This window comes from Coturnix japonica, chromosome 1 (assembly GCF_001577835.2).
Source record: "Coturnix japonica isolate 7356 chromosome 1, Coturnix japonica 2.1, whole genome shotgun sequence".
Classification (NCBI taxonomy): domain Eukaryota; kingdom Metazoa; phylum Chordata; class Aves; order Galliformes; family Phasianidae; genus Coturnix; species Coturnix japonica.
In genome coordinates this window covers 1706162-1726523 of record NC_029516.1, presented here as the reverse complement: position 1 = coordinate 1726523, position 20362 = coordinate 1706162, and the positions used below count along the sequence as shown (strand labels likewise).

Sequence of the window (20362 nt, the reverse complement as noted above, 5' to 3'; positions counted from 1 at the left end):
GAGGAGAAAATCCCATTGTGTATGATACTGTTCTTTGTTTTATAACATCTTCAATCTTCTTTGTCCAACTAAGGATAAGGAGAAAAAAGAAGGGGCTGTGTATTAATTGTGCCCTTGTGTCCGAGGTGGCAGCAACATGGGGAAAGCAAGATTCAGGTCCATCACCAACTTGCTGAGTAATGCATTTCTTTTGCTGAATCTCATTCATATGTCACCTTCAAGATATATATGTGATACATTTTCATATAACGGGAAGTAACTATATGCTTGTAAGGCTGTATCTGGGTTTAGATGCAAGAGTGATATTGGCATTGTGATAGAAAGGGTCTACAAGAGAAGTCCAGTGGGGAACACCCAGGTTATAGAAGCACATGGGGTGTGAGAAGAGTCTGTGAAAACTGAATTTGTTCAGTCTCCAGAGAAGAAGAGTGGGTTCTGCCATCTGTGACCATCTGGAGAAGCAGAGGCTGTATGTTGCCAGGCTTCTCTGCAGAATGCATGGTGAAGCAACGAGAAGCAACCATCACAAATCTTGGTGGGGGAAACTGTCTAAGTGCAAGAAAAAAAGCAGTTAAACACTAGAAACATGAGACCAGAGAGGCTCCAAATCTCCATCTGTGCAGATTTCCAAACCTAGAGATCTTTTAAGACTGGAGATCTTGGTGAACGTGATCTAAGATTTGATGTTGGCCCTGTTTTGAGTGATTTTGACTAGGAAACTCTGGAAATCACTTCCAAGCCAAGTTAGTACGTTATTCTATTAATGATATGAATGCTAATTCCACTTCCAGAAAATTCTTTGGCTTATTCTAACAGAAGATCTTGAAGTCTGTGCTTGCTGCTGTTACACATCAGCATTTACCTAGGGACCACTGAGTGCTCCTGTGCTACCACAGTACTGAGCTACCACTTCTCTAAGAGTATGGAGATGATGCAGTCCTGTGGCTTAGATCCCGCCTTGGTAGGTATGGATAGTCTTTGGATTCACTACTACCTTTAATCTTAAAAGCTACATTTATGTTTAGGAGTGGTCCTAACATTATATTCCATACATTCAACCCAGTATTTAAGTTTCTTTCTGTGGTACCCCTTATTGATTTCTTCTTTATTCAGAGAGCGGAGGAGCAGCATCCAAACTAAAATAGAAAAAAAATCCCTTATAAGGGCATTTTGTTGAGGTTTATGTCTTCTTTAACAGGAGAAATAGCTATGAAGTAGGGCAGGAGCAACATCATATTTTATGGAGCGGTTTTTGTGTTGTTCTCTGACCAGCTATACTTTGTGCAGCCCATCTCCTGCCCATCTATCTCCTCTTCTGTATTATAATCTGAAATGAGGTTATGAATCATAGAAGCACAGAGTCACTGAGGTTGGAAAAGACCAAAGAGATTGTCAAGTCTGACCGTCACCCCATCATCAGTAACACTGAACCGTGTCCCTCAGTGGCACATCTGCTGTTTTCTCGAATACCTCTAGGGACAGTGATTCCACCACTTCCCATAATTCACCCTCACAGCTTTTTCTGAGAGTAATTTTTTCCTGATGTCCAACCTGAACCTAATGGGGCTGTTACCTCTCATCCGAATTGGAGTCATATGTCCGAGTTGAATACGAGTTGACGATACAACTGGAAATAATCTCTTATGATCTTCAATGATCTTCAAAGGTGAAAGTATTTTATCATACTCTCATGTCTCTTGCGTAATACTAAAGACTGTGTGATATTGGCTGAGTAGGGACATAAAACTCAGGTTTTTATTTAAACTTTGGAAATGATAGATGCCTTATAGGTCCTTGTTATGTAGTTAGTAAAAAATGCTGTATTTCTAGTCTTGCTGTCAGTGATATCCTGACTCTTCTTGGACTCATGTGGCATTGGCCATGCTCTTGGTTAACACACAGCGTTGGGTTTCTGAGCCCTGTTGTAACCTTCCTGCTACTCAAGGCAGTTGACAGTCATGTTAACATGGTTGTAACGTGTGCTTTGCTTTTAAATAAAGGCAACTTTAAGCTGTTCCTATTTGTGTTTGTGGCATCAGGCCTGTTGTTGTTATTACTCTTACTGTTCACTTGCTGCTTCCTCTTCACCTCCATCCACCTCTGAAACTTTTAGAACTCCCAAATATCTAGAGAATGAATCCTATTTGATTTGGAGCCCATCAGTTACAGTTATTTGCTGAAAATCAGCTGCTAGAACTGGTCTTTCTCAGTACAGCAAGGTGAAGCACAAGCTTACCAGTGTTGGCTGTATTTTTCTAGGACAGTTGTATTTGCCAATCTATTTGTGATGTGCTTTCAATTATGAGCATTCTTTGTAGCCAACTCTGCATTGTTTTGGTAGCTTATGGTACTGCTTTATGTTAGGTTATCATAGAATCACAGAATGGCTTGGGTTGGAAGGGACATCAAGGATCATCAAGCTCCAATCGTCACGCCACATGCATGGCCACCAACTTCCATATCCTCCATATAAATTAACAAAATGTTTTAATCTTGTATTTTGTATTATGAAATATAATCCAGGGGCGCTGCTCTACAGTTTGCTTGTTGCCAGAATTTAAAGAAGTTCTACGTAGGTAAAACTTCTGAAGAGGGTGTTTGTTTGTTTTTGTACATGGTGTCTGCACTCCTAAACTGATTGGAGATCTCCCATTGGCCTCCATGAACTTGGACTGAGCCTGTTGTTACTTTCCAGACTTGAACCGTTCTGAACATAAAAAAAAGTCTTTTTGTCTTGAGCTCTGTCTTGATAATTGGTGGTAATGGGAAATGAAATGCCTGAAAAGATCATTTATTTGAGGCTTTACTGAAGTGGGGCAGCATCAAGTTAAAAGGCTCCAGGTGTGCATAACATTGAAACTTGTCAGTGCAGTTCAATCACTGGGAAAGTGGCATTTATCAAGGACGTAACTTCAAGCTTGTCTGACTACAAATATGGGTTGTCAGAAAAGACATCTTAAAGTCCAGTAGCAGATCCTGCAAAGAAAAAAGCTGCTTTTTCCAGAAGAACAAAGTTCAGGGCATGGCAATGTGAGGTTTTCAGTTTTTAAGTACAGTGAATGATTGATTGTTCCGTTTGTTTCTTGAAAGGCACATTTGAGAGCTGGGGGTTTGGTTTTAATGATTAGCTTTGAGAATACCTTTTTAATAAGTGGAAAGGTAAAAACAGAGCTGAAGGATTTGAGTGCAAAGCTTTAGATTTTGTTGCGTGTGTTTCAGATGATACTTTCACTGGATGTCGTAGCTTTTGTTAATGACATTTTCCTCTTTGCTTTCCGTGCTGCGATTTCATCTCAGCTTCTCGGTTTGACAAATGTTGTTCCTGATTTTGTTCTTGCTTTGTTGAAATTGCTGACAGCTCACAGGGCAGTGATGAATGCCTGCATCCCTCCCCCAAAAGTGACTAGGGGTTAAAACACCTTTGTGATTGGGGAAATTTGGGATACATTCCCACCTGCCAAAGGAAGGAGATAAAATTAGCACTTACATTTACTTCTACTCAAAGTTTCTAAGCTGTGTCTGCCCTGCTTATTGACCCTTCTCTATTTGTATGTACTCTGACATGTTAGCTTTCTGGGGAGACCTGAATTTGGTTTTTTGCTTCATTTTCAGCAAGGTTTTATGATCATATTTAAATAACTGTTCAAAAATACACTCTGTGAAGAAGAGGATGGGTGGTCCATTGCGTGAAATGATAGGGCCATGTAAGTGCTGTTTGACTTGCAGTATAGCTGGGATTAGGAGGAATCCTGTCCAGTCCTCTGATTGACTGACAGAAATTGTTTCTGAGCATTGACAAAATTCAGGCTTTCAAGAGGTCTTTAACGAAATCATGATGAAGTTTTCCCTCGTGAACTGTCAGTATGTCATTGTTTGCTGATTCTATGGCTTACATTAAGTGATGTTGCATAATCTAGATGCAGGTGAATGTGGCAGAGCAGCAAATGGACATTCTCCTTCCATGCAAAAAAAGATAAGGTTATGCTTAGGAACTCAGCAACATTTTTCAGGAGGAAGGAAGAAAGGAATGAATGCAGTTTTCTCTTAGAAAATGCTCTTAATTTAAAAAAGTTGGAGTGCCCCAAAGCTGTTTCAGGGTCATCCTTGTCTGGGAGGCAAGCACAGCAATACACTGTTGGTGTATGTTCTTTCAGTATGGTTAATGTTTACTGGTATTAAGGGACCAGACCTTAGCTTGGATGTCTGCTCACTGTATCTCCTTGCTTTTCATTTTTAATGTTTAGCAGACAGGTTTGCTACCAACTTAAATCCTGAAACACAAGCAAATGTCTTATTTCACCAGTAGTATCTTTAATTATTAGATGTTCGATTTTTCTTTTTAAATTTTCAATACCTGCTTTTCTCTGTAATAGGTGATGCACAGTAAAATAAGTTATGCTTGCTGGTGTTTCTAATTCATTTCAACATTAACTTTGAAGTTAGGGGTGCTGCTGTCAAATGCTTTATCTTTCTAAGCAATTGTAGAAGATTTGTGATATATTTAGAAATAGTAAACTGGGAGAGATCCAAACTGATGGTGTTGTTGTAATACCTTGATTTATCCTTCCTGGTATGTTTTGTTCATGTTTTTTATATAGGGTACAAAGAAGATTAAGTTTCTCATTCTAGTGCCCACTGGATGCCAGTTTGTCTCTGTTGAAGTACATGAGCAGGGCAGCGTTGCTTATGGATTGAGCATGTGGTTGCATGTCTACATTCTCATCCCTGAACATATTCAAAGCCAGTTTGGATTGGGCTTTGAGCAACATGATGTAATGGGAGGAGTCCCTTTCAAATCAAACCACACCATCCCATAGCAATTCTAAACTCCTAGTTACTGTTACATATGATGCTATAATCCCAGTCTGGTGCTTGTGCAGAACTTATTTCCTTAATTTGAAACCTGATAACCAAATGTAAAACAAACAACACAAAACAAAACACAGCATAAATAACAAGAAATGACAAAACTCTTTTAAGTTGAAAAGCACATTTGAAGGAGCAATATCTTTCATTAATTGATTGGCTGTGTTTATTTAAACTATATAATTATGTGATAGAATTGTCCTGGTATATTCCTCTAACTTAAGGGAAAGGTTCTGAGAGGTACATGAGATGACTTTGGAAAGTTATCGTGTGTGTTTTCATTCCAGGTGTCAGCAGTGGACTCCTTGGAAGGTCCCCTTCTTCAGGTGGAGGGATTGAGCGATCTGAGGCTGGAGCTCCACAGCAAGAAGATGAACATGCACTTAGTCCTGATAGATGAGCTACACCGTCATCTTTACATCAAATCGACTAATAAAGTGGGACAACGCAACAAGGAGAAGGGGAGAATGAGGTTGGTTTGGTGCGATGCTAAGGGCAGTGGGTCTGGGAGGGAAAAGAACAACCTTCTCCGTAACATCAGCAGAAACTTTTTTGGGAGAGTAACACTGATTGGAATTTTTATTCTTAGAGTAGATTTGTAAGCAACTTTCATGTGCTCATGGCTGTGAAGATCCTGAAACCCCCATGTATGTTGGTGCTCTTTGGAGCCTTTGAGCAGTCTGTTCTTCTTTTGCTTAGCAATTCTGTTGTTTCTTGCTGCTTCCCACAGAATTATGATGAGGTCAGTTCCTTATAGCATTCTTTTCATTCCCTGATATATATATATCTTCCCACAGACACCATGATCGTGAGGCTTCCAGGTGAGGCAGAGGGAATATCACAGAGCAGAAGTGCTCATCCTTTTATCACGTTGCCAGGGTTTAAAAAACTCCCAACTGATCATAAGGTTACTAGCCAGAAGCCACAACATTGAACTGCCCGAACAATGCATCTTTGCTCTGTAGTGTTTCAAAGGTGTTTTAAGGATGGTTGGTGCTTCTGGTCAGTGGGAATTCAGCTCAACAGGTATTTGTTCCTAATATTGTGAATTCTAAATTTGATGGCAGTAGCTTTGTTGGTAGGGAAGAAAGGAAGATACTGACTAGAAAAATGAAAGTGGTGTGATTGTCACTTTTGTAGCGCAGGAGAGATAATAAACAACGATGGGGAGCAACAGAGAAGTCAGGATATGATTAAGATGCAGAGAAAAGATAAATTAGCATCTTATTATGAGAAAGGAGGAATAAAAAATGCTTACCAAAAATAAGAGGAGAGATAGTAAGTTTCATTAAATGAATTTGTGAAACTAAGAATTGTTTGAAGTTGAAGTTTCTAGGAAAGGGAGTTGTTAGCGAGGCCTTTCTCTCTTCCTTACTCATCTTGTTAATTAAAAGCAGACAAAAAGCTTTGGTGTACCCAGACTATGCAACTACTAATTAACTGCAATTTTGTATGACTGCTGCAGAGACCCTTATCTTTTTCTTGCTTTGTCTTTTTCCATATTCCTTGTTATACATCATTGATACGATATTAATATGAACACTTGGATCAAGGACAATCTTGTAGCTTCATTTTGGTGTGCTGCCCTGAACTGCTGTCAACCAGGATGCGTTAGATCTAACAGTGCTAATCTGGAATGCGTAGCCAGTCCCTTTGAATGTGATACTTTAGTTATGTAGAGTGTAGGTGCATCTTAGGCAGGATAGTAAGGTTAGCCCTTGTTTCTGCAGGTTTCTGTATTTTGGACCTCTAAGGGAACACACAAAACTCATTAGAGGAGCCTTCTCTGCTCCTTTATCTTAGGAATGATTTCTTGCATTTGCGCCCCTGCCATATCCAGCTTTATGGCTTTCATTAGGCAGCTGAAGCAATATGATGTATTCTTGGCAAGTTATGCTGTGTAAATTATGGAAATGACCAAGTCTTTCTGCTTTCAGAGTAAGAAGGTTCCTTTGGAGGGGGGTTCATGTAGATGTGCACAGAACAGGAATTTGGAGGGGAGGAGAAAGTGAATATTGCTGGAGAGTGCTAGAAAAACTTGAAGGAGCGAGTAGGTTACAGGGGTCATGGAAATGGCAGCATCTCTATTGTATACATGGTTTTCTACAAAGATCCTAACAAGTCTAATTTTTTTTATCAGGAGTTAATTGTGCTGGAGGTGAATGTTGTGGCCACCAGTCAGAGAAATCCAGAGCTGTAAATAAATGCAGAGTGGTCTTGGATTACCAGATTTTTGTCCTTGATGCAGCAGTATTCCCTCATCGTTGCTTTTTGGCATTTGTCTTCTTTTATGTATTTATGCATTGTCACTTGTATCCATTTATGGACTTGTGCTTTAATTTAGGTTTTGTAAACCTCTTTATCAGAGCAGTTACATGAATCTCTTTTGCTCACACATTCAAGAAATAAATGGGTTATTTTTCATGAACAAAGATTCTACATGACATTAAACTTAGTTTGCTTTAATTCTTTTCCCCCATACAGTACGCTTGTGAAAGATGCTTCTTCCGTACCTCTTATGGATGTTACTAACTTGTCTACACCTCGAAAGTTCCTCGATACTTCCCAGTTTAGTACTCCTGGAAGCTCCGGCAGTGAGTATTTGAGTCACTTGTGTTCCTACCTGGCTTATTTTGTAGCACTTCAGCTGTTTTTTTTCAAGAGTTGTAGAAGGTTTATTATCCCCTCTTCTTGGATGTCTGCTAAGGGTGGGCCTGAGACAAAAAGATGCAAAGAAAATTTGTAAAGTACTGTGAAATGAGTGAGTAATAAATCCAGGGGGCAGAATTCAGTCATATATGCATGGGTTTTTTTTGGCAAGTAATCCTTACTCAGTATTGAAATTAGTTGCACTTTGTTTTCTTTGAGTGTTCTTGATCATATCTGTGATATCTAGGGCTGAAGAGATCTACAGTCATTCATTTTCCATATAAGTCTCCTCTATATTTTATGTAGGCAAGCAAGTTTATGTGGATGTCACAGAAGTATTTTGCTGTGTCGTAGCCAAAAGGTCTAAGCTTTTCCTTGTGGGAACTTTGTGACTTTGAGTAAAGGACTCCTGAAACACAGGATTAATCTGGTTGTCTTTATATACCTGTTACAACAGATACTAAGGAAAACACTCAGATTTATTTATTTATTATTATTTTGTATGAAGCTTTGAAAGTACTGCACAGATGGGGAATTAATCCTTGTATTGTTGCGGTGGATTAATGTGTGGTTGTCCTTGTTCAACAAATGAATAAAATGAAGAATACAGAAGTGACCTACATCTCTTTCCCACTTGCCTCCTTGTCAGTCATCCTCAAATGGAGATGATTTTTTTTTAGTCTTCTCACCCTTAACCATTTTGTCCTTATTTTTGTCAGCTTGAGTCTGTGTTTCTTACCATACTTGCCTCCTAGTTTCTCTTGTGTGATCATTCTTCTCTTTTGCTGGATTTTGTTATGTAGCTGTGTTCCTGTTGAGGTGGCTTGTCTCAATCTGAGGCTGTAGTTCTTCCTAGTGGAGGTTTGTAAGGAATCCCTTGTGATATACCAATATGGGTTTACAGAGCTGGAAAGAGCAGCTTTATCATGGAACCCTAGGATAGCGAGCATGTAAATCTGAGCTTCATCGTCAGAATTCTTGTACTTATCCCATGTAATCAGTGAAGCTCAGTTCTTTCCAAAATCACATGCTACTATGGGGAGGTAACAGAATAAACCATACAGAACTGAATGCTGTTCCCACCTCTGTAAATGTTAACCTATTTTTCATAGAATCATAGAATGGCCTGGGTTGAGAACAACCACAATGATCATCCAGTTTCAACACCCCTGCTATATTCAGGGTCACAAACCACCAGACCAGGCTGCCCAGAACCACATCCAGCCTGGCCTTGAATGCCTGCAGGGATGGGACATCCGCAAAATCCTTGGTCAGCCTGTTCTAGTGCGTCACCATGCTCTGAGTGGAAGAACTTCCTCCTAATATCTAACCTACATCTCCCCTTGTCTCAGTTTAAAACCATTCCCCCCTTTTCCTCTCACTCTCCACCCTCATAAAACAGCCATTCCTCCTCCTGTTTATATGCTCCCTTCAAGTACTGGAAGGCCACAAGGAGGTCTCCCCGGAGCCTTCTCTTTTCCAAGCTAAACAAGCCCCATTCCCTCAACCTTTCCTCGCAGGAGAGGTACTCTGGCTCTCTGATCATCTTAGTGGCCCTTTGCACCCACCCATTCCAACAGCTCCACATCCTTGTGCTGGGGACGCCAGGCCTACTACTTTTGCAGTAATTGAATTGTGTAATATCTGACATTGCTGATAGTTTTCTACCTAAATCATGAATCCTCCCAGCAAAATAGTAATAATGAAAAAAGTCTGGAGTTGCAGAGCTGATAGAAATCTCCCATTGTGCTTTATTGATGGGGAATAGACAGCAGGAGATGTGCCTGTTGTAAAATGGAATCCCTGCATTTCATCATCTGTAGTGTCGTATTTGTTTTCCCCCCCTTTTTTTTATTGCTAGTGTAACAACAATCTTAAATATGCTTTGAAATTAGTTTTTTGACACTTCCATCTTTGAAGACTTTCACAGCCCAGCCAATTCTCATCTCACCTGCTGAGAATGAGAAAAGGGTTCATTAATATCTAGAACTGGCGAGGAAAAAATAAGAACAAAAGAGTTAATAAGGATGAGAAGGGATTGTTTTTTGATTTATGTATTTTAGACGTCTCAGAGTTCTTTGCCTGATGCAATGTTGGTGACATCTCTTGTCCTAAGATTCTCTGATAAAGTTATTTCATGTAGTGCTTAAGTGAACGAACAAGGGTACAAGCAACAGGTAAAAATAAAAAGAGGTCTCTAAGAAATAGGTTGGTTGTGGGCATAAAACAACATCGTTGCATTGTCTCCATACACCTGAAAACAAAGGCTCTGATGGCTTCATTCTCAACTGTTGTAAATTGTTATACATCAGTTGAGGATCTGCCATCAAACCTCTCATTTGTTCCGGTCTTTTGCTGTTCGTGGTCATTGCACCAGAAAATCTTTCTCCTGGTTCCTTGTTTCACTGTGTTATGTAGCGTTGTGCTGGGCAAACGTCCTTCAGGCTGGGAAAGATACAATAAAAAACATGTGGTCAACATGAAGTATGCATATGGTTTTGCTTGAAGTGCATGATGTACTTATGTACTTTTTTTTCCTTCCAGATAATTTTATTTAAAAGTAGCCTTTTCCAGGGCTGCAAAACTATTAGAGATTTAAAACTGATGTGTATGCATAACGAAGCTGTTTCTGCTTTTAGTCATTTAGGTTCTTTTGCTTTTTATTGATGAAACAAAGTGGCCATGCATATTAATGTGCACCACTATGAAGCACTGACTCGTTCAACCTATCTCAGCAAAGAAGATGCCAAGATTTCGAGTCCTTTCTGCATTTGCTTCCCAAAGGAGATGTTACTTTGTGCCGTAGAATCTTTATAAGGAACTTAAAGCAGTTCCTCCTGCGCTTAAAATAAACAGAATCTTTGGTAACATTCACCTGAGGATTGTAGATACGGCAGCTCACCGCTAACACTTTCCCTTCATGCCAGTTCTGAGAAATCAATTCACTTCTGAATTTTGTTTCTCTGCGTGAACTTTCTCTATTCTGAAGTGTATTTATGGCAGTTTCTGCCTTGCCAGACTTCCTGGAACTATAAAATGTTCTCACTCAGTACACAGAAAACCTGAGAGCTCTCTTTCCTGAAGAACTCATGGAATTGCATCTTAGAAAGCCAACAGAAGGCAACCTGAAGTGGTAACAGTGCGTTCTTATGGATTTGTGAATTTTGTGCAGATGATTTTCTTCCGTGATCGATATTCCTCAGCTGCAAGAGAAAAACTTAGCTTCTAGATCCAAGCAGTGTGGTGGCTTCAAAGATTAAATGTGTAGTTACAGCTCAAGAATGCAGGTCCCTGTGTGTAGGTGGAAGTATTGGGGGAGGCCTATGAATCCAGCCCTTGAAATGCCCTGAGGAATCCTGGAGCTTTAAGGTCCAGTTATAAAGATGCTCTAAAAATACCATTCTGGCATTCTCTGTTTCTTGTTACAGTTGTTTCCACCTTAAGAGTGCTCAATTAATAAATAAAAGATGTTTTTTTTCTTATTAACATCACCTGGGGATCTGACACCAGCAGGGTGTTTTTTCTCAAGCATTCAGACTAAAAGTTAAATTCTCTTGCTAAACCTGACTTGTCCTGTGAGCTGTTTTGCATTTGCACAAGTCCAACCGAGGACTTAATCAGAAGGTGGTGGGAATCCAGCAGTGAATCTGTATTTTTTTTTCCTGCTGTCATTATAGTGCTGTGTGAAAAGCACAGTTTGTCTTGATTGTCTGAGGGTAAATTTTTGTGCCTGTGTTATTTAAGAGGAAGCCTGTTCCTGCAGCTTGAGAATGTTTTGCCACTGCACAACAAACATGAAAACCAGTGAAGTAACTTTTAATGTGCTGTTTTGCAGGGCTGTGCTTTCTCCCTTATCCTCACCAGTGGTTCACATTGTGGCTTGATGCTGTGCACTGACACACACATATAATGCATGTACGTTTGGAGGAGGAAAGGGAAGATGGAGAGTTTTAGACCCATGTAGTGAGATCCAAAAGGAATTCTTTGTCTTTCTTCTTGAAGAATTTGATTAGATTTTTCTATATGCAGTCACAGAGTTATTTGACTGCTATGCATCGGGTGGATTTTCAGAGTGGCTCACAAAGTTGCTTGGTACTGTTTCCTTAAAGTTAAATGCAGTTACAATAGATTTGAGAGAGTAGCCTTATCAAATTCCAGCATCTCTGCTTTCGGAAGACTACTGTCCTAAAAACTGTATAGACCTGCATCAATCACAGTTATAAAAAGACGAGATTTGCCTTCAGGCTTTGAGGTTATTAATCTCTGAGATCTGTTTTCTTTAGGGCTTGATACTAAGGCAGATCAGGAAATGACTAAAATCTGTAAGTGACCGTTTCTGAAGTAACTACTTATTTGTTGCCTGTTGTCTCCACTTACAGATCAAAAGGATTCAGCACCACAATTAGCAGGTTAAATTTCTTCAGGTATAACATACCTTTGGGAGACTGTGAATTTGCATTGTTTTCTCTAACTGTATCGAAGACACAGAATTTATTATCTGGAAGGACATGAATCATGGAAAATACTATGTTAAATTTTACTGGTTGCCCATAAGCGCACACAGCTGAAATGAAATCATCTGTAATAAGTAGCAGCAAATGTTGAAGATTCGTTGGAATGAAAAACAAGACCCAAGTATCTTTCCTTAGGTCTGTTATACTGAAATGAGTTATCAACACAAGATTTCTGGGGATCAGTGCTATTGAAACATCTCTTGCAGCAGATTTCTTGTGAAATGGCAGAACAGCACAAATTAGAGTATCATCAATTGGAGCTGATGTTTTTATAGGGTATCGTCAAACCAGGAAAACTTCTCTCCCTTTTTGTATGTGGAAGTGATAAATCAATGATGCACATGATTAAACTTTCTGTTGATTTGGGCTGGATATGGATTTTGGCTTAGACGTGGAGTTGAGTGTTTTTTTTTCCCAATACCCAACTCACAGGTTGTAACGCATCTGAAAATATCTCCGTATTTCATTAGAAAGGTTGTGGCAAAGATGTTGCTTCTTGAGGTTGTTGTTCTCTTTAAGTTGGTTTATATGGGCCTACATACAGGAGTCGATCATTAGGCTGTTAGAACAAAACAATATGATTAGTGCTCTTTTCCAATCTTAATGATACTCTGATTCAAAGTTGTGTTTAATTAATTTTTTTTCCCCTTTTTTTTAATGACAAAAAAAGTTGGTAACCAAATATAAACAGTGGCCCCATAATACAGAGTAATTAATTAAGACAAGCATTGAAGGAATAATGTGATCTTTCATGGGTTCTCTGCATAAAGCAGGTGCTTATGGCCTGAACTGCAGTGTTAGTTCTGTAACGGGAGAGCATACATAATGCAGCTGCAGTTCAGGTAGAAACTGGTGCATGTTGAAAGCAAGGAAGCCTTATGCTTTTGTCCACATCTCAGAAAATGACATTTATTTATTCTTAAACGGTGGTTATGAATATAGATGAAGCTTGGAGAGGCGATCTGTATGGACATCATCTTTCACCCATGGAGCTCCTCAGCCCACAGGAAATAGTATGTGGGCTTGCAGTTTTAAAGGTGAACTTTGTAAGCGTCAGTCTGCTTTAATACCTTTTTTGAAGAGACGAGGGACTGATTTATGGCCCAGAGCTTTGTGGTCAAATAACCCCTTGATGACATAAAATTGTAGAAGGGGATGTTTGAAGTAGGGAAGACACAAGAAAAGGGCATCTTCAGTATCCCAGGGTTGGGATCTTGTTAGATCTTGTAGATCAATGGGCCCCCAAGGCTACCCAGGATACCTCTTTAATAGGCAGAATGTGCAGGAAACAAAATTCCTACTGTTTTATCAAAAGGTATGATCTAACAGAACGTATATACTGATGTGTTGCTACTAGATATTGAAGTGTGCTGTTACTTGTAAGAGATGTAAATCATTGTCCTGACTATATAAGGGTGTTTCAAGATTGGTTTGCTCTTTAAAAATGGAAGAGTGTTCATCTTTGTGTGATAGCAGAATTCTCAGCAAGATTGCTGCCTTCGTTCCTCTTAAATGCCATCCTCATGTTTGGATGTAGCAGTGCTTCCTTCCTCTCTTGTTTTCATTGTGTGATATTCAGAATAATTTACAACCCCCTTTACAAAGGTGCTGTGGTGTAATGATGGGGACCTGTCTGAAAGGTTGTTTAGGCTCTGAATGCTGTGCGTTGAACTCTGAGCAACAAGAATTTCATTTTTACTTTTAAACAACACGTCAGAACCTTCTCTAGCATTTCCAGTGTTGTCTTTTCCACAGCTATTGTTCCAAAGATCTCGTTTTCTGTGTTTGTTCCTGGTATGCTGTGGTTTTTAAAGGAATAACAAGCAGCATTAACAAAGCGGGTGGACCATATAAACAGTGCACAAAGTGCTTTGCAGCCATGTGGGTTGAAAGGTGTTTGAGAGATGAGAGCTTTGAGTAGAAATGTTTGCCTCAGGTTTTTCCCAGAGGTTTTTGAGAGGGCTCCTCCAAGAAGGTAACGCAGCCAAAAGCCCAGCTGAAGTGCCTCTATACCAATGCACACAGCATGGGAAATAAGCAGGAGGAACTGGAAACCGTGGTGCAGTTGGAAAACTACAATCTTATTGCTGTCACAGAAACATGGTGGGATGACTCACATAACTGGAATACCATGACTGAGGGCTATGAGCTTTTTAGAAGGGATAGGTGAGGTAGGAGGGGTTGGGGGAGTTGCCCTCTATATTAAGAAATGGATAATTTGTGAGGAGCTCTGCCTGAGTGACTAATGAAAAGGTTGAGAGTTTGTGGGTTAAAACTAGACACTGGACTAATGAGAGGTATCATGTGGCTGGAGTCTACTGCAGGCCATCTGATAAAGGGGAACCTGCTAAGTTGGCCTCCTTGCTTCAACTGCAAGAGGTGTCCTGCATGTAGGGTCTCATCCTGGTGGGGGGTTTCAACCATCTGGATATCTGCTGGGAAAACAACACAGTGAGCTGCAAGTAATCCAGGAGACTCCTGGAGTCCATTGATGACAACTTTCTGGTTCAGATTTTGGACAGATCCACCAGAGGTGAAGCATTGCTGAACAGCAAGGAAGAGGAGATCATAAAAGAGGCTAAGATTGGAGGCAGCCTGGGCTACAGCAACTGTGCCCTCCCTGGTGATGTTCATGATCTTGAGGAAGAGATGTTAAGGCACATGAGAGATGAGCGGGTGATCTGAGACCACTGGAGGGTTGTTGTCAACAGCTCAGTGTCCAGATGGAGGCTGGTCATCTTCATCATTTTAATCAACAACATAGATAGTGGGATTGAGCGTACCCTCAGCAAGTTTGCTGATGCCACCAAGGTGAGTGGTGCAGCTGACAGAACAGTAGAGAGGGATGCCATCCAGAGGGACCTGGACATGCTCAGAAAGTGGGCACATGAGAATCTAATGAGGTTTAAGAAGGCAAAGTACAAGGTGTTGCACTTGGGGTGGGACAATCCCAAATAGGAGTATAGACTAGGAGAATAAATCCTTGAGAGCAGCCCTGGGGAGAAGGACTTGGGTGTCCTGAGGGATGGAAAACTGGACAAGAGGGACTGAATTTTTACATGGCCTAACAGTGATAGAACAAGAGGGAATGGCTTTTAACTATAAGAGGGTAGATTTAGGCTAGATGCTAGGAGGTTACAGTGGTGAGGCACTGTAACAGGCTGCCCAGGGAGGTTGTGGATGCTCCATTCATGAAGATGTTCAAGGCCAGGCTGAATGGGGTCCTGAGCAGCCTAATTTAGTGGTTGGCAACCCAAACCCCATGGCCAGGGGGGGTTGAAACTAGCTGATCTTCAAGGTCTCCTCCAACTTAAACCATTCTGTGTTTCTGTGATAACTTATAATTAGTATTATAGTTTATGTGCATTCTGAGTGTCTCCTGTGTTATCACTGCATTTTTATGTATAAGCTTATCCTGAGTGCTTATGGGTTTGTTGAATCTACCCCCTTAAATTGCAAAATTACAAGTTCAATTAAACTTCAATTGCAAGAAGCATATACATGAGGAGAAGAAGGCCCTGTGTGAGTTCCCAGATGTTCTCCCTCCGATGTTGATTATTCAAAACCTGATGTCGTTCTTCATCACAGTGTATGTTGATCTTATGGGGTCCCTTCTTACCCTGCTCTTACTGGTCTGCATTGATGGTTCCCAAGCTGAAATACAAGAGCAAGCAGCAAGTCTGATTTGAGCTCAGGGTGCTGTTGTTGGGATTGCATGACAGAAAGGAACACTCTGCTGTTGAGACTGGTGTCAGCTGGCACTGAAACAGCCTTTCTGGCTTGATTTCTACACAAGGAGCCAGTATGGTGGATGGCATTGCTCTGGTGGTGTTTGTCCATGCACTATCTCCGTTAACAAAGAGCTAGTTCAGTTTGCCTTTCAGATGCTTATTTGCCATGGATCATCTCAATATGTTTATTAAGTGCTTCACTCAGTCTTCAGTAGAGACATCCTTTTGTTGTTCCTGGGCATTATCTGTAAATTAAGAAATGTTGATTAATGAACATACTTAAAACAAGCACAGAACCTCTTGCTTTTCTCCTTTTGTCGCTTAGCAACAGAATTTCTCCCAGTGCTGTCCCTGTCACTTCAGGAGGACCATATCCACAATATCCTCTCTAATTCTCTTAGTTTTTCCTTTCAGGAAGCCTTGCTAAAAGATTTGGGTAACTTCATCAGCCCCTTGACAGACGTAATAAAGCAGAATGGGATAACATCAAACAATAATTCACTTCGACAGTGTAAACTTTGCTGAATTTATCAGGAGTCTGTTAAGCTTGATAGTGTTTATAATGAAAATTCCCCTCTTGTGAAAAATACAGTGAAGAAAAATAGCTGGGTTAGAAATGTAGTTTTTAGCTCCTTGAAACTCATTCAGGGGATTCATGGTGATAGAACACCTCCTCGTTTATGCATATGTTAATTGCACCAGGCTTCCTCTGCTTCATAACTAATACATAACACCATAAGCTTTATTTCTAAATCAGTCAAATGTGCAATGGTGTGTTTACATATGGATACATAATGTTTCCTCCAAGGAAACTAAAACTTCCATTGCCCTCTCCCACCCCACCAAAATCCGAGTGCTGATGTTTCCTTTATTCCCTGATAGTTCTCTGATGGCAACATGCAGAAAAAGCATTTAAAACTTATTTGCCAAGTGTTGTTTTCAATAGTTTGAAACTTGGATTATGCCTTTTTAAATATATTCCAGTGCGAGAAACAAGCCTCCTGGATATTAAAGAAGATACGGAACTGGATCCAGAGGAGAACAGCACTGTCTTCATGGGCATCCTCATCAAAGGGCTGGCCAAGCTGAAAAAAATCCCTGAAACAGTGAAAGCCACCCAGGATCGCCTAGAACAAGAACTCAAGCAGATTGTTAAGCGGTCCACGACTCAGGTGGCAGACAGTGATTACCAGAGGGGAGAAAATATTTCCCAGGAAAATCAGCCTAGGTAAGGATATTTCAAGCATTGAAATGTGATTGCTGCAAAGAGATGTCCAGAGAAGGAATGCCAATGTTGTATGTTGTTTGCTGTTTTTTTTTCTTGCGGTAGCAGAGATCTTAAATAGTAATTTTTTGGAGAAATGCCTTTGTCTCTCTGAAGGGCTGATGTACCATGAGCACCTAAAAGGCTTGGGAATTTAGGAAATGTATTCAGAAAGGGGGGAAGTATTGTTGCTTTTCCACTAAGGCTGTGGGAGAGGGAGATGCTTCCTTCTGTGCTTGGTCGAAGAAGAGTCTTCTGGCTAAACTTCCAGTACTTGCATGGAGCTTATAAGTTGGGAGGGGATAAGTTTTTACATGGCATAATACTGATAGGACAAGGAGGAATGGCTTCAAGCTAAAAGAGTGAAAATTTAGATTAGATGTTGGGAAGGAATTCCTTGCTCAGAGGGTGGTGAGGCACTGGAACAGGCTGCTCAGAGAAGCTGTGGATGCCAAATCCCTGAAGGCATTCAAGGCCAGGTTGGAATGAGCCCTGGGCAACCTGATGACAATCCTGCTCATGGCAAGGGGATTGGGACTCAATTGTCTTTCAGGTCCTTTCCAACCTAAGCCTTTCTGTGATTCTATAAACATGTTTGAAATCCAAATTTGAAGACAGAAGCTCTGTAAAAGCCAAAATTACTTTACTAGTAAGAGGTACAGAATGTTAAGTGCTTGGTTATTTTTTTTTTAACATAAACTTTTCATTTTAAGCAGCTTTACAATAGATTGAATTGTAATGCTGTCTCAGATTGCTGGCATGTATGCTGTAAAGAGCACTTGGTGCTGAAACAAATACTATGTTCCAATGTTGCACTTGGGAAGAGAAGATTCAACTCAGTTACTCATTTCAAGCGCAGCAGAGTCTAATTAAGGTGATGCAGATGCAAAGCTTTGTAATCATATATGGAACTAATTATATCAATAAATATATGGCCAAAAATCTATTTGTTTTGCAGCTCCATTAGTTGCAAAGTGTGAAAATCAACTGAGAAATATGTTTCTGCTGTTCTTCATGGTTTGCTAAAACAGAACATATTAAGGGCTACCTATTGCTTCTAGCTGAATTCTTAATTTGTGATACTGCTCATCGCAGTGATCACCACCAGAAGAAATTAATATTGCACAGCAGAAATCACTTCTGAGGTGAACTTTGGTAAAGAATTCTTTTCCAATTCCTCTATTTATTTTAGAGTAGAAACATAGAATCATTAAAATTGGAAAAGACCACTAAGATCATCTACCAACCACTGACCCATCACCGCTGTGCCTACTAACCATGTTCCTCAGTGCTGCATCTAACCCTTTTTTTAATGGTGAGTGGTGACTTCACCACTTCCCTGGGCAGCCTTTCCCAGATTTCATTGCTGTGTAACCAATTATGCTGTGAAGAGTTAACGTTTTGGTATTGATATCTTGATTAAACTATAGCAGGCTTTTTTGGTTGGGTTGAAAGGCAATGCTTTCATTGTTCACACCAACATGGAGCTTAACATATACTTTGTTCTTGTTTAACATATTCTTAATTCTTGTTTTATGAATTCATCCTGAGAGGTTTCATGGCTATTGCATACCCTTTGAAATTGATAAAGTTGGTTTGGATCATACTTCATTGATGTTAATGTGCCCAGAGGCCTGGGTAAGGTACCAAAAACTTCAGTGGATTTTGGCATTTGGTTAATAGCAGTTTGTGATCCCTTATGATGCCTGTATTGTAAAGCTCTGGAAAGTGTCTTGAATTCCTGTTGAGTAAGGAGATAATTAGAACTGATTCTAAACTGGAATTACATGGGAAGTTTATATCAAGCAGATAAATTCATTTATGTTGAAAAGAGTAAATTATAGTATGGAAAGGTATACCACCCCATAAATTAGCTACAATTTCAAATAAAAATGAAGTTACTTTTTCCTGGTGTCAAGAAAAAACAAAGCTGGAACAACAAGGTCCTCCTATTTCATGAGAGCTCTGCAAGACTCCAAAATTGAACATGATGCAAAGTGATTAACTGTTCGTTAGCCAGTCAGCCACAATGATTGTTTGACCTTAGGATTTGGTGAATAAAATGTTTTTCATTTCACCTTAGCACAAGTCACATGCGAATGCCTTTCAGAGCTCAATGCCTGTATTCAGGTACTGTACTTTGTATGATATCCATACAAAACTCTCACCTCTGGCAAATAGAATGACTAATGAGATGGCAGAGAGGAGGTGAGGGCAGAACAGGGGCTTTATGTTGAGCATTCTGCTGGACAGTTCCCTTCTGCTTGTTAGGTATTTACAGACCAAACTATATGCATCTCTTCATCATCGTGCTGACCCTCTGAGGTTGGCTTATTTCTTTTCCTTGTGGAAAAGATGACATTGGATGCCGCTTGATGAATGTGCTTGTGGAGATTCTGGTGCAGTTCTTTCAGGGAATCACCAGAACAATAATAGAAAGCCTCCTCATTGTACAAGAGAGAAATAATCTCTGGAAAACGCTATGAGAGTCCAAAGGCATAGGACAATGTAATATCATAATCGTATTGGAATTGGACAATAAAACCATTATAAATTGCACCCGAATTTTTAAGATGAATAAAAGGAAGACTTGCATGGCTCTGTGACACAGCTGATGTTTAGATTTTCTGGATGCAGTGATGGTGTATACCTGATTTAGTATGAGCCTAACTAGTCAACATGTTTGGCTCTACTTTTCTATGAACATTAACTCTTTATTCATGTGTATTTGCCCCCACAAAATGATGTGAATACATTAAAATGTGGTTAACTTGTGGGTTTCAGTTACAGAAGGCTGCTGACTTGAGAAGAGAAATAATTTGGACACGCATGGCCAGATTTCTGGGATAGGATTTTGGTAGGGGGGTACATTGCTTTAGCTTTACTTGTACTTGAAGATCCAGCCCAGAAGGAAGAGGTGTATTGCCAGTTTTGTTCATAAATCCTATCAGCTGGACTCAATGCATTTTACCCCACATGTTTATAACGTATTTCTGGCATTTTATTTCATCTTCAGACTTTCAAATGAGTAGAGAAATTATATACATGCCAACACTCTGACCTGGCAGAGAACATTGTTGCTGCTAAAATGCCTGAGTTGTCATTAGCGACCTCACTCAGGTGCCAGCAGTCACTTTGCATCAGTTCATTCTCCGTTATTGCCCAGACAATAGGGGTTGCTTCCGGGTCTGTGTCACTGTCTCTCAAGATATTTACCATATTTCTCGGTGAAGGGGTTATGAGATTGCTTTGACAAATTGCCTAAGCCCACTCTTCTGTCATTGTCTGTATGTTTTCTGCTTAGGTCACTCGGTGCTGCAACCTCATGTGCATAAAAT

The 20362-nt window shown here is 40.1% G+C and overlaps 1 protein-coding gene across 2 annotated transcripts in view; it reads left to right on the top strand.

Annotated features, from left to right (window-relative positions):
• The window catches only part of EXOC4 (exocyst complex component 4), a 365546-nt gene that overhangs the window by 29041 nt on the left and 316143 nt on the right, over window positions 1-20362 (top strand). For both annotated transcript variants that reach the window (XM_032448867.1, XM_015861855.2), the window contains exons 4-6: window positions 5154-5338; window positions 7351-7460; window positions 16745-16988. In XM_032448867.1, coding sequence (XP_032304758.1) covers window positions 5154-5338; window positions 7351-7460; window positions 16745-16988 — 539 coding nt within the window. The remainder of the gene's footprint in view (window positions 1-5153; window positions 5339-7350; window positions 7461-16744; window positions 16989-20362) is intronic.